This window comes from Sprattus sprattus, assembly GCF_963457725.1.
Source record: "Sprattus sprattus genome assembly, chromosome: 3".
Classification (NCBI taxonomy): domain Eukaryota; kingdom Metazoa; phylum Chordata; class Actinopteri; order Clupeiformes; family Clupeidae; genus Sprattus; species Sprattus sprattus.
Genome location: NC_137922.1, coordinates 21,886,686 through 21,901,685, shown reverse-complemented (window position 1 = coordinate 21,901,685; position 15,000 = coordinate 21,886,686). Strand labels below are relative to the sequence as shown.

Here is a 15,000-nt window from a genome sequence, read left to right as displayed (position 1 = left end):
TAACCCAGAATCCCTCTCTCCCTCTCTCCTGACTGCCTGACTGATCAGTGATGACTCTGAGCACACTGTTGGGTGCTGATTATCCCCGTCGAACCGCGCTCGTCTCCCTTCATCAAGCGCTGTCACTGCTAATTTGCCCCTGAGATGCTAATGCACGAGGCAAGCCCAGGGCAGAGCAGAGTCACAGGTGGAGATGCCACTCTCAGGGACCGCTAATGGAGAGCTGAATCTGGCCACAGCTGTCACTCTGTGTGTGTGTGTGTGTGTGTGTGAGTGTGTAAGTGTATGTGTGTGTGTGTGTGTGTGTGTGTTTAAGTGTGTGAGTGTGTGTGTATACTATAAACTCTAGAGCAGGTGTTAAGGAGGCAAATAGTCGATAAAACTGACAGGTGAATGGTTGTTCATAGCCCTTTTTTGTCTCTTTTTCTTTTGACTTTTCTATGGCGTGTCTGCCTGTCTGCGTGTGTGTGTGTGTGTTTAAGTGTGTGAGTGTGTGTGTATACTATAAACTCTAGAGCAGGTGTTAAGGAGGCAAATAGTCGATAAAACTGACAGGTAAATGGTTGTTCATAGCCCTTTTTTTGTCTCTTTTTCTTTAGACTTTCCTATGGCATGTCTGCCTGTCTGCGTGTGTGTGTGTGTTCAGTGTGTGTGTGTGTGTGTGTTCAGTGTGTGTGTCTGCCGGTCTTCATGTCTTTGTCCTGTTTTCCTCTTCTGCTTGAACAATGTTTGAATTTTCTTCAACATTTTACTGTAGACATCAGAATTTGCTAACAGATGCGACGGTTGTTTGCTATGCTACAGTAAGCAATGTACAGAGAGCTTAAAATGAGAGAAATTGTATTGACGATATATCTTAGTTAATTTCATTTCGCTGCCGTTCACATAGTATTCGTATTCCAAAAAGTAGACAGTGTAAGTATATCTCACAGGTCCTTTGGTTTTCTGTAAGTATGCTCAAAGTCCCATATTGTGTGCACTGCTCATCAAAGCCTAAGTTTTGAAAAGCTCCAAAAAAAATCAGCTTTTTTTAATGAGATGGCGGCCAAGTTGTGGTAACTCACCTTGGAAGTGTCATCCCTAAGGTTGAATGTCAGCTCCAGGTTGGACAGGAAGTGGTCGGCAAACTCAGGGTACATGTCCAGCACCTCCAGGATCTCCTCGCGCTGGATGGTGTGCAGGTCGCAGTAGCTGAGTGCGCGCACGTCTGCGTTGGCCTTCCCAGGCTTGGCGTACAGGTGGATCATCTCGCCAAAGATGTCGTTCTTTCCTGAGGCACAGACAGAAAGAAAGAGAGCATGAGAAAGAATGAGAGAGATGTGTGTGTGAGTGTGTGTGTGAAGAAATGCGAGTTGGAAAACAGATAGAGAGAAAGAGAGAAGTGTGTGTGTGTAGGAAGGAATGAGAGTTTGAAAAAGACAGATAGACAGCCAGAAAGAGGGAGCGAGAGAGAGAGAGAAGTGTGAGTTATATTAGACAGAGAGAGAGAGAGAGAAAGAGAGAGAGAGGTACAGCTTGTTTGAATTTAAGACAGGCTGCGAGAGGTCCAACACCACTGATTTAAAGTGAAGTCCCAAAACACTCCCAGTACAGGATCTCCAGACCTGTGTGAGTAAGAGGGCCACCTGTGCCTGAAACAAACCAGCACCCAAACACCTGACAGCTTCTCTCTCCTCCCTCCTACGCCTCACGCCTTGCATCTGAAACTACTCTGCTATCTTAATTATCTTCATTTCTCGTCCTCCAGATTCACACTTATGAGCATAATTAGCATGGGAGAAAAGCTGGCACTGGGCACAGCAGTGTGATAAATTTGGTGCTGAAAATGAGAGAGTGAGCGAGTCCAAGATAGAGAGAACAACAGAAGCACAGAAACTGATAGAGACAGAGAGAATAATACATGTGTTTGTTTGTTTGTGGTTTGGCAGAGTGAGTCACACACACACGTCTGAAGTGTGAGGATGCTTTTTTGGGTCATTGCAGTGCAGCGCAGTGGAGCTCGGTGTCTGATGTTGCCCTTGGATACACCCCTCCCGAGGGCCTCCCATCTGTGCATGTAATGAAAGGCCATCATGACACAGCTAAGGGGGAATCTTCACTGTTTGCCATATCAGGCTAAATGTCATAGGGAATCTGCACTGTTAGATACAGGAGGCTAAATGCCATGGGGAAACTGCACTGTTAGCCATTGCAGGCTAAATGTCATAGGGAATATGCACTGTTAGATAAAGCAGGCTAAATGTCATGGGGAATCTGCACTGTTAGCCTTAGCAGGCTAAATGTCATGGGGAATCTGCACTGTTAGCCATAGCAGGCTAAATTTCATGAGGAATCTGCACTGTTAGCCATAGCAGGCTTAAAGTCATGGGGAATTTGCACTGTTAGCCATAGCAGGCTAAATGTCATGGGGAATCTGCACTGTTAGCCATAGCAGGCTAGATGTCATGGGGAATCTGCACTGTTAGCCATAGCAGGCTAGATGTCATGGGGAATCTTCACTGTTAGCCATAGCAGGCTTAAAGTCATGGGGAATTTGCACTGTTAGACATAGCAGGCTAAATGTCATGGCCTTGGCCACTGAGTCCACTCAGCCCGACATGCACACTGAATATAAGGCAAAGGAGAACAGGCTGGCCTCGAACTGGCCATGTTACTTAACTGTAGGCTACTCAACATGTCAAGCTGGTAGGTCAATGGTGAACAGGTCAAGTCCAGAATGGTAAAGGCTAGGTCTCAGGGAGAGGAACAGGTCCCTTCTAATGCAAGGTGAGGGATAGGGGTCAGAGTTCAAAGGGCACAGCTTTTGTACAGTGTAAGCATTTCAAAAGCTTGTCCATCAAAGCCTTTTTAAATCACAGTGTAGATTTCAGGGAAGACTTGAATTTCCTTATATACCTATGCAACACTGACACTGTACACAACACAAGCATCACTCAAACATAATTAAAATGGGCCCATACAGATAAGACGGACACTCTACTAGATGTAGAGTCTACTACGTAGAGCATGAGAGGATTATATATTCAGATGTAGGCAGCTTTTATAACTGACAACAAAAGGGTACAGAAAAGGTTGGTTGGGGTGGGGTGGGGTGGGGTGGGGGGGGGGGGAGGGGTAATATTCAAACATCCCTTCTTCATAAGGCTTGGAGACAGATGATGGATAATAATAAAAAGAAATATAACTTGAAAGCCGACTTAAGGGCCCCAGGCAGGGACATGTGTAGGAAATGAAATACACTGGAGCTGGTCCCATTAGTCTGGTTTTCATAGTAAACCACTTTGAGCTTTTCCTCCAAGCTCAACTCCCAGGGTTCAGGAGAACATAAAACATTTCAAACTCACATATAGAGGGTCTGTCAAAATACCAATTTATGAAAAACAACTGCAGACACAAGGCATGGCAATGATAGGAAGCTTTTCTACTTTGGAAAGAGGTCACACACACACACACACGTACGCACACACACACACACACACACACACACACACACACACACACACACACACACACACACACACACACACACACACACACACACACACACACACACACACACATAATCTTCTTGTGTAACAGAGTACCGGCGGTGCAGGAGGAGGCGTCAGCTCTTTCTTCAACTTATTTTTTCCCCCCTTTTTTCTTCTCTGGCCGATATTGCTGAGTTGCCACTTAAACTACTCATCTCCTTTCCCTCTTGCCTTCATGGTTTCTTTTTTCTTCTGTCCTCCTCTCTCCATCCTTCTATCCTTTCCACTCCTCCTTCTATCCTCTCCTCTCTCCCTCCTTCTATCCTCTCCTCTCCTGACCCTATTGTGTCGGAGGAGGGTCCACAGCCTGTTGCCGTGGGTGACAAATGTGCTGATTAGGGAAGGCTTAGCCTGTTGTACCTGCCTACTGAAGAGGGACTCACATCTTCACACCCTCTTTCACTCATAACCCGCAGACGCTCCCAAACGGCCATTAGAGGGATGGTAATGAATGGTTCATCTGCACATGCATGGCATCCCTCTCTCTTGCTCGCTCGCTCTCTCCCCTTCTCTCACACATACACACTCTCACACACACACACACACACACACACACACTGCAGTCCTGTTTCTTTCATGTAGACAGCACTGCAGAGGAGTCCTCTCAATCAAAAACTAATATTTTAGAAAAAGGTGAAAACTCAATGCAACATAGATGAATACACGTGGGATTGGGTTATCATTGAGGTTATCATTGACTACACCATGGAGTACACCTGTGCTGATTACATGAACATGATTATAAAATGAGCTGTCTTAGTTTTGGACCTATGGGCTGTGTCTAACTGCCAAAAATCACACTAGAGTTTCTAAAGAACAGAAAGGGGGAAAAACCCCTGCCAGCTATGTTGCCTGGCGTGTATCCAATAGAACACCTTTGGGGTATTTAAAAGAGCAGGGTAGAGGAACACAACCCCTCAAGTAAAGAGCTGTCTCTGCAGAAAATGTGTAAAACACTGGGATCACCCATGCAGAGAAGAATTGAGTCTCTCATCAAAAATTAAGGTGGACCTACAGAGTATTGAAAACATGAAAGATTTGAATCTTAGTAATGAAAGGTTTACTGACTTCTGTTGCACTGAGTTCCTACTGTGGGAACCTGCATCCGTCTTTAAAATAGTCCACCTAACCTAAGGTTAGTTTCTAAATTTACAGAAGAGCAAAAACCCTACTGTTCAACTTCAACCATTTTGAAAAACAGGTTGAGAGTTTTTTCACACACTGCACAGATCGCCAGCCCCTTTCAAGCAGGGATTTAACATTCAGTCAGACTTTACCCTTCACTCTGTGAAAGTGAAAACTACACAGCTATCCATTTCATTGTACTGTAGGTACTCCCTCCTCTCCTCTCCTGTTCTCCTCCTCCCCTCTCCTCTCCATCTCTTTTCCGTCCTCTTTCTCTAGTTTCTCTAACTCTCATATGGCAATTTCATTTTACGTCTCTATTCTTTCACCTTCGATCTCTCTCTGCCTCTCTCTCTCTCTCTCTTTATTTTATCTCTCCCTCTTCCTATCTTTTTTTCCCTGCTTTCTATTCTGGACTCCCTTCTCTCAGTTTCATTTCTTTTGTTTCACAATGTTCACTGTGCTCTGTCTCTCCCCTCCTCCTCTCCTGTCACCTATAAAAAGCTCTTCAGCAGTGTACGGTGGTGGCAGCCAGGACTTTATGAAGGAGACGGCAGAGGAAGAATGCGCTAAGGCACACAAAAAACTGTTGGCACACACACACACACACACTCACACAGTTACCACACACAAACCCAGCAACCATCAACCATACGAACACTCACCAACCATAAACACATACACACACAAACCAATCACTACCATCAACCATACGAAGCACACAAACACACACAGCCAGCAAACACACACACACACAAGTATGTGCACACTCGCAAAAACACAAGACTCACTCACAAACACACACACACACTTAACCGCAATCCCTCCTCCCGTCCCCATCTCAGCTTCTGTTTCAAAAGTCCTTTTATCAGTGGGGAAGTGCGGAACTGCGTCTTCCTGTTCCTGCAGGAGGGTCGGAGGAGAGGGGGGGGGGGGGGGGATGGGGTGGTACCCCATCAGGGTGTCTACTCAAGGACACGGAGAGGAGGGGAAAACACCCTGCTGGAGTAGGAGGAGGAGAGGACAGAGAAGAGAGTTGGAGAGGAGAGGACAGAGAAGAGAGGTGGAGAGGAGAGGACAGAGAAGAGAGGTGGAGAGGAGAGGACAGAGAAGAGAGGTGGAAAGGAGAGGACAGAGAAGAGAGGTGGAGAGGAGAGGACAGAGAAGAGAGGTGGAGAGGAGAGGAGAGAGAAGAGAGTTGGAGAGGAGAGGACAGAGAAGAGAGGTGGAGAGGAGAGGAGAGAGAAGAGAGTTGGAGAGGAGAGGACAGAGAAGAGAAGATAGAACAGGAGAGGAGAAGAGAGGAGAGGAGAGGAAAGATAGAAACAATAAGAGCACAAAGTGGAGAGGAAAAGAAGAGAGAAAAGGCGAGCAGCTGAAAGGAGAGAAGTGAGGCGAACAGTGAAGGAGAGAAGAGAACAGAAGGAGCGTGGAACTGCAGCCAAACAAAGCCTGTGCGTCAGACTGAGTGACAAGCCCATCACACACACACACACACACACACACACTGCTGGAGTCAGGCAGGCTGGCATGAGGCTGCTCCAGTATAATGGTCACTACTGTAGCGAGCGCGGGAGGGAGTCTGGGTATCTTATGGGCACAGCTGCTCATTAGAGTGCATGCAAACACACCCGTGAAGGGCCTTAGTGCACACACATACACACACACCAATCCGTATACATATATAACACATCAGAGTGTACACACACACCAACCTGCATGTGTGCGTACATATATATATATATACAGTACATATAAAACACACAAACCTGCATGTGTGCGTATATATATATATATATATATACAGTACATATATAACACATCCGAGAGTGTATACACAAACCAACCTGCATTTGTATCGTATATATGCATAAGGACAGAGCATATCAACACGTCATAGAGCGAATACACATACTCTCTCTCCCTCTATCACTGTCTGTCTCTCACACACTAATGGAGACACTTTAACATCCACACCAGCACGATGTCAGCCTGCATATCTTCATAAACTGTATGACTGATGAGGGGGGAAAACATCAACTCATATCAGAACCCCCCATATATATATATATTTAATGTCTCACCGTCACTTATTCCACAACTCTAATTTCCTACTGCAGTGTCATATTGCATCAGTGTGTGTGTGTGGTAGTATAAAAGGGTATGCGAGTAAGTATGTATCTGTTATTGGATATGCAATCATACAGTATGTGTCAGGGTGTGTGTATGTGTCCATTTGTGATTGTGTGCAGATGAGCATGTGTGTGTGGAAGAGGATGTGTAGGTGTGTATGTGTGTGTGTGTGTGTGTGTGTGTGTGTTGGCGTGTGTATCTGATTGAAGTTTTGTATGTGTGTTTACACGTGAGCGAGTGTGTGTGCATGTGCATGTGTGTGTGTCTGTGTGTGAGTGTGTCGGTGCAAGCGTTCTGAAGTGTGTTCGTTTTCGTGTCTGTTTTTGTTGGGGGGGGGGGGGGGGGGGGGGTATTTCAGGTGCAGAGGTAAATTGCTGCCTCTGTGGTCTGAGTCTAACTGTCATCTCATCCCCATCGACTGCCCTCATAACTATTCATACCGGCAGGCATTTGCACAGAATGTTCTGGGCCAAGTTCCTCTTGGCAGTTTGGAAGTCACACACTCACACTTACACACACACACGTGCTTGAATGCGCACACACACACAGACGGCAGGTTCAATATTTAGAATGCAAAGACTCCTGGTACCTATTCAAAAAAACACTCAAGGTCCTTCTATTATTGGGTGTTTTCCAGCTTTAAGAGCTTGTTGTTTTCGAGTGAATTTGACTTATCATTATTACAAGAGCAAACCCTCTGGAGCAAAAAAAAAGAAAAAACCTAATTAACTCCCCTCACATCAGACACAAGCCTCCTCATTGATTTCCGTTCTATTTTGTCAGTTTGTGTGTGATTATTTTTCTCTGACATTTAATCCTCATTACTTGGTCCATTCTCTCACTCTCTTCCACATAGCTAGAGGCGTTTTAACATTTAAAGACTTTATAAGGACAAACAGTATTCACAAGGACACCAGCACTGTAGCACACTCCTCGTCATCTGCCACACTGACCACAATCATGGTACAATTTCACTTATCATACACAGTATACTCATATATTGTTGCAAACCATTTCTGACAGCTTCCACCACTGCCTCCCCTTAAAGAAAACAAGGACCTGGTCTTTCCTCTCAAGAACTCTCCAGACCTCTCAAACAACAACCCCCCATGTTCCCCCTCCGTCAGGACCCCCATCAGAACAATTTGACCCCGGTTCCCCTCACCCAAGATGGCCACAACCACGTCGTCCTTGAGGATCTCGATGGAGCCGCGCGACATGAAGTAGAGTGCGGTGAGCACGTCGCCGCTGTGCACCAGCGTGTCGCCGGGTGGGGCGTGCGTGGTCTTGAAGCGCATGGCCAGCGCGCGCAGGCAGCCCTTGGTGGCACCCTGGAAGGCCTTGCAGTCCTCCAGCAGCGTCTGGTTCAGGTGCAGGCAGATGTCCGCCTGCAGACACTCAGGGAAGCCCTTTAGGACCTGAGAGAGAGAGAGAGAGAGAGAGAGAGAGAGAGAAAGAGAGAGAGGGAGAGATAGATAGAGTGAGAGAGAGAGATATAGATAGATAGAGAGAGAGAGAGGGAGAGAGAGAAAGAGAGAGAGGGAGACATAGATAGAGCGAGAGAGAGAGAGGGAGATATAGATAGATAGAGAGAGAGAGGGAGAGAGGGAGAGGGAGATATGGATAGATAGAGAGAGAGAGAGAGAGAGAGAGAGAGAGAGAGAGAGAGAGAGGAAGAGAAAAGGAGGGATGGAGGGGGGGATGGAGGACGAACCACATTGGAATGAGAGTAGAGAGCTATTAACAAACCTTGGAAAGAGAGAGGAGTAGAGCCACATATTCTATGTCTATATCCTTTAAAACATGCTCATGCATCTCTTGGTTTTTGTGTATTTATACTAATTATTTCTGCGTATATTTTTCAGATTAGAGATGGCTAGAGCTCGTAAACAAGCGATAGAGACAGGGTGGTAGAGAGGGGGAAGAAGGTTGGGTACAATTGCCATTTGTGTTCTGCCTTTAATTTTCAAAGCTTGCTCTAGGCTGTAGGTGACTGAGAACTCCAGTACGTGAGGACGCTTCCTCAAGAGTCATGGCTGAGACGGAGGAACATTTACGTTGAGTCCTTTAGCAGACGCTTTTATCCAAAGCGACTTACATGATGTATACACATTTCTTACATTTACACTGATGGCACACTGCACGTCAGGAGCAATTAGTGGTTCAGTGTCTTGCTCAAGGACACTTTGACAGGGAATCGAACTAGCAACCTTCCGATTACTAAACGACTTCTCTACCTCGTGTACCCCTATCGCCCCACAGGAAGCCAGGACACAGGCCAGATGTCAACCGGATCTCAGTTTGATCTGGGCCACATCTACCCCAGAGGCGGCCGTTGCCTGTGGGGAGGCTGGATGAGACTCGTAGACACAGACAAGGACAGGTAAGAGCAGGCCGCTCTCCTATGGTACAGCGCCTGGGTGTCTCACCTCGACAGAGAGAGAGAGAAGGGAAGGGAGACAGGAGAGAGCGAGAGAGAAAGATGGAGAGAGACACAGAGAGAGGGAGATGGAGAGAAACACAGAGCGATAGAGATGGAAAGAGCTGGAGAAAGACAGGAGTGCAAAAAGAGAGTGTGAGAAAGAGAGAGACAGCTGAGGGCTAAAGAGAGAATCTTCTAGAATTAGAGCTTCTGTCTGATGACGGCTTCTCTCAGAGCCACCAAGCGGAGCAGTTAGCATGTGAGAGGCAGAATTAGCACAGAGCCCACAGAACTCGCGTCTAACACAGAGTGGCAGACAGGCTTAGGCGATAATGTGCCTCATTTAGATCTAACTGTGGAAAAAGACTCAGAAGGTAAAAAAAGACAAAACCTTACCTGGCAAAACTGACAGAACAAAACGTAAAAAAATAAATAAATAAATAAAACTAAAATCAAAACAGTATCAGACTGTCAGAACAAAACAAGTCTTTACAGCAGAGTGAATTGAAAATAACTGTTCTGGTTGCGTCTGTCACAGCGAACAACTCTGATCAAAATCTACACCATTGGCACAACCAACTCCACACACTCCAGTACTGACAAGATCTGGGTATCGTTGCAACTACTCAAATGACTGGAAAAGCAACTGACAAACTCAATTCCAACTCGACTCACAAAAGAGCACATTTCTGCAACAAAGGCTTCTAGAGAGCTCCATTTACACCATCACTATCTCAACTTCTCAACAGCCCAGCAACAGCACATTTGAAGGATCCAGAGCTCCTTAAATGGGCAATCAATTTGCAAATATGCATTGATTCACGCAGATGTCACAGACCACATTAGTAAGCCATAAAGTGGCTACACTAATATAGCACTGGCTCCTTGGCTGTCAATGATATCTGTATTTATGACTACAAATGTCTGTCCAATATTTCCATTAAGTGCTGTGTCACCCATAGTGCACTTAGACCCATCACAGAGTTTGCTGAGCCATATTATTACCTCAGATATAGCAGTCATTATGTTAGTCATGGCCCCTGTGTAGACATTGTTTCTTTAAGGGGGAGGGACAGGCTGTTGCAGGCACAGAAATGCTGGGGATCCTGCATTCCTGCGTCGGGTTGGGAGTGAAGGTGCTTTTAATGGCAGTGTTAAAGAGGGAGATTTGGAAAGAAAAGGTCTGAGAACATTTGGCAAGTGCAGGTGCCAGCAGCACTATGCATAGCCACTCTTCTCTTTCTCTGCTTTACAGAGACAGAGAGAGAGAGAGAGACAGAGGATGAGGGGGAGAGAGAGAGAGAGGGAGGATGAGGGAAGGGGGGAGAGAGAGGATGAGGGAGGGGGAGAGAGAAAGTGAGAGAGGGTGGATGACGGAGGGAGGATGAGGGAGGGGGGACAGAGAGACGAGTAGCAAGGACAGGAAAGGAGTTTTGGTAAGAACGAGGGAGTACAGATTGAGTAAAAGAGAGAGCAGTAAGAATATGGGAATGGAAAGAGAGAGAGAGAGAGAGGGAGGATGAGGGAGAGAGAGATAGAAAGGGTAGCAGAGACAGGAAAGGAGTTTTGGTAAGAATGAGGGAGTACAGAGTAAGAAAAAGAGAGAGGGGTGAGAATATGGGAATGGAAAGAGAGAGAGAGAGATGGAAAAAAGAGAGAGAGAGAGGGAGAGAGGGAGGGAGGGCTGGCAGCGTCTGTTCGCCACACTCGCTTCACCTTGGCACACTCAATTTTGTCTCTGTCAGGGTCTGTGAGCGATCCTCACAGCATGTTTGAAAACACAGATGTCATGCAAACACACATGCCTGTGCCCGCCAAAATGCAAATCACTGAAAGTGTGTGTGTGTGTGTGTGTGTGTGTGTGTGTGTGTGTGTGTGTGTGTGTGTCTGTGTGTGTCAGAGCTTAAAGCACTCTGCTCATCTCTGACATGCAAATCTACTCCAAGTCGATGCTTGGTCACGGACTTCCACAAAATCATCATTATCATTCATCTATTTTAAACAAAAAAAATGCTAAATCATTTTACACACCATAATTATGAGAAAAACCTGCCCCCTGTGTGACCTAGCAAAGATTTGCATAACACTGACGTGATCTTTCCCACGTGAAGACATGTTTACAAAGTGCGTTGCACGCCCTGTGTGCTAATGAGATTCACAAAAGGTGACAAATTGGGGCTCTTGTGCATACTAATTCTTACAAGTCCTAGCTTGCGAGCTTAGCAAACACTCTCTATCTTTGCACGTAGGATGCACTTTAAATGATCAAACATGTACAGTATCATATGAGACTGCACGTGACATTCATGTTTCACAGATATGCAAACCATAAACCATTAGTACCTCCTGCTCTTACCAGAGTGTTGAAGCCAGTCCATTTGATATGAAGCAGAGATGGAAAAGACAAGTTTTTGTATGAGCACAAGTGACCATGATCACGTGTTTCACAAGCAAAGATACAGCTAGGCTGATCTGTCTCTATGGTTGTGAAGACATACAGTACATCAGGGTCATAATCGCTTAAAACAAACAAGGAATGGCTCCCGATGACACTTTAACCTGAGAGAGCGACTTTTAAAAATTGCCTTTCCAAGTACAGGAAGCACACTGAACATTTTAAAATGGATGGAAAACAGGAAGAAGAAAGAGGGAGAAGGTGATTATAAGTTTTTCGCAGAAGGTTCATATAAAGTCGTTTATCATGTTAGGTATCCATTCTCATGCCATTCCAGACTTCAGAAGTCAGTACACAGCTCACTCACACTCACACTGCTGCCATGCGCTGCCATGGAAGCTAATGTGAAGCTACTGTGCCAAGCCCAGTGCATGCTGGCCCAAACGAGCATTATGGGAAATTAAAAATGACCAGCACAGCGTGTCTAAGTTGAAAGGGGACTTCTACAGCAGGCTTGTGCACTTGCTCATACACACTCACACACACCGAGACACACACACACACACTCTTACTCATGCACAGCCTATCACACAGACACAGAAACAGACAGAAGAACACACAGAGAGACACACATACACACAAACACACACACACACACACACACACACCATGTTCATGTCAATGCCGTTGGTGTAGGTCCATGCATGCTGGAAGTACTCCTCCAGCCTCTGGCGTAGGGGGTTGGGGATCTGGTGGAAGCGGATGAACTCCTTCACACGCAGCATCTGCAGGTGGTAGCGCGCCGTGCCCGAGTACAGGCGCTGGATGATCGCAGACACGTTCCCAAAAATGCTGGCGTACATCAGCGCTGTGAGAGAAAGGAAGAGTGCAGGAGAGGAGGAGAGATATTAGAAGAAAAGGAGAGAAGAGGAGAGGAGAGGAGGAGGAGAGGAGAGGAGGAGAGAAGGAGAGGAGAGGAGAAGAGTGGGGAGTTTGAGAAGGAGAGGAGAGGAGAAGATAGGAGAGGAGAGGAGAGGAAAGAAGAGAGGAGAGGAGTAGGGAGTTTGAGGAGGAGTGGGAATTGTGAGGAGAGAGGAGAGGAGAGGAGAGGGGAGTTTGAGGAGGAGTGGGAAGTGTGAGAAGGAGAGGAGAGGAGAGGAGTGGAAAGTTTGAGGAGGAGAGGGGAGTTAGAGGAGGAGAGGAGAGAAGAGGAGGGGGAAGTTTGAGGAGGAGAGGAGAGGAGTTTGAGGAGATATTAGGGGAGGAAAGAGGATGAGAGGAGATAATTGGGGAGGGGAGGAGGAGTAGAAGGGGGGGAGTGAGGGGGAGGAGGAGAGAGGAGAGTTGAGTTTATGACTTAGAGGAATGAATCCTTTAGTCTGAATTAACACTCTCTGCTGAAAACCCACATCCCTGATGAAGGCCTACGGTTTGGTTTGTTTTCTGGGTAATATTTGATTCAAAGTAGCCTTAGGTACTATGCACTAAATATTTCATTAACAAATTCACATTAGTAACATTACATAGCAACATGAGCTGTAGTGTAGATAGAGCAGCACTATGGATAGAGCACTGCGTTTAAACAATCTGTCATGTCAAACAGTGAGATAGAAGAGACTAAGTAGCAGTCGATTTAGCCTATGCTACTTGAGAGAATCTGAATGGTAAGTTTCAATTCCAGTGCCATCCACTAGTATGGCAGCTAACCCTTATCCACTAGTATGGTAGCTAACCCTCATCCACTAGTATGGCAGCTAATCCTCATCCACTTGTATGGCAGCTAACCCTCATCCACTAGCATGGCAGCTAACCCTCATCCACTAGCATGGCAGCTAACCCTCATCCACTAGCATGGCAGTTAACCCTCATCCACTTGTATGGCAGCTAACCCTCATCCACTAGCATGGCAGCTAACCCTCATCCACTAACATGGCAGCTAACCCTCATCCAATAGCATGGCAACTAACCCTCATCCACTAGTATGGCAGCTAACCCTCATCAACTAGTATGGCAGCTAACCCTCATCCACTAGCATGGCAGCTAACCCTCATCCACTAGCATGGCAGTTAACCCTCGTCCACTAGCAAAGCAACTAACCCTCATCCACTAGCATGGCAGCTAACCCTCATCCACTAACATGGTAGCTAACCCTCATCCACTAGCATGGCAACTAACCCTCATCCACTAACATGGCAGCTAACCCTCATCCACTAACATGGCAGCTAACCCTCATCCACTAGCATGGCAACTAACCCTCATCCACTAGCATGGCAGCTAACCCTCATCCACTAGCATGGCAGCTAACCCTCATCCACTAGCATGGCAGTTAACCCTCATCCACTTGTATGGCAGCTAACCCTCATCCACTAGCATGGCAGCTAACCCTCATCCACTAACATGGCAGCTAACCCTCATCCAATAGCATGGCAACTAAACCTCATCCACTAGTATGGCAGCTAACCCTCATCCACTAGTATGGCAGCTAACCCTCATCCACTAGCATGGCAGCTAACCCTCATCCACTAGCATGGCAGTTAACCCTCGTCCACTAGCAAAGCAACTAACCCTCATCCACTAGCATGGCAGCTAACCCTCATCCACTAACATGGCAGCTAACCCTCATCCACTAGCATGGCAGCTAACCCTCATCCACTAACATGGCAGCTAACCCTCATCCACTAACATGGCAGCTAACCCTCATCCACTAGCATGGCAGCTAACCCTCATCCACTAGTATGGCAGCTAACCCTCATCCACTAGTATGGCAGCTAACCCTCATCCTTGACTGACCTCTTCATTTTCCTTTTCATGCTTTATTAAAGCAATCCCTAGGGTAGGTGGTGGGTTGAGGCTGTGCTTATGAAATCTAGCCCGCTGCTATGACGTGGGTTCTGAGACCACATGGGACTGCCCTGTGTGCCATCCCAGAAGCAGGACTCCATTTTCACATTGGCCACAAAAAAGAAAAACACTTCCTGATCTTACAAACTACCTCTATGAACTTCATAGATGCCTCTGATACATACTGCTTAAAGCTCAACTTCAAACTCTCAACATTTTCCAACTGCTCAAAAATTCAGTTTGATCTCTTGAGACACTCGAGTGACAGATGTACATTTACAGCCTAGACATGGTTGAATCTACATGGATTTGCAGTTGCAACATGTCACTCCAAACCGGCATCAATTTAAAGTAACTGCAAAAGTACCGAGACGCACAAGTCTCACAGGAGCCAAATGTGTCACATGTGGTTTAGCACTGCGTTAAGAGACGTGACTGACGAGGCCGTAGCTCCTCCTAAGATCAGCCCACAGCTGTAAAAAAAGCCCACCACAGGTGAAGCACTGCACACATATGGTTTCCTGTTTGAACCAAGGAGGCAAGAGAACCACTCA

The 15,000-nt window shown here is 46.3% G+C and overlaps 1 protein-coding gene across 1 annotated transcript in view; it reads right to left on the bottom strand.

Annotated features, from left to right (window-relative positions):
- LOC308362671 (potassium channel, voltage gated eag related subfamily H, member 7) overlaps nucleotides 1-15,000 on the bottom strand; it is a gene marked incomplete at both ends in the record, with an annotated part of 95,742 nt that overhangs the window by 8,142 nt on the left and 72,600 nt on the right. The window contains 3 exons of the mRNA XM_080835400.1: nucleotides 1,065-1,270; nucleotides 7,954-8,206; nucleotides 12,274-12,473. Coding sequence (XP_080691526.1) covers nucleotides 1,065-1,270; nucleotides 7,954-8,206; nucleotides 12,274-12,473 — 659 coding nt within the window. The remainder of the gene's footprint in view (nucleotides 1-1,064; nucleotides 1,271-7,953; nucleotides 8,207-12,273; nucleotides 12,474-15,000) is intronic.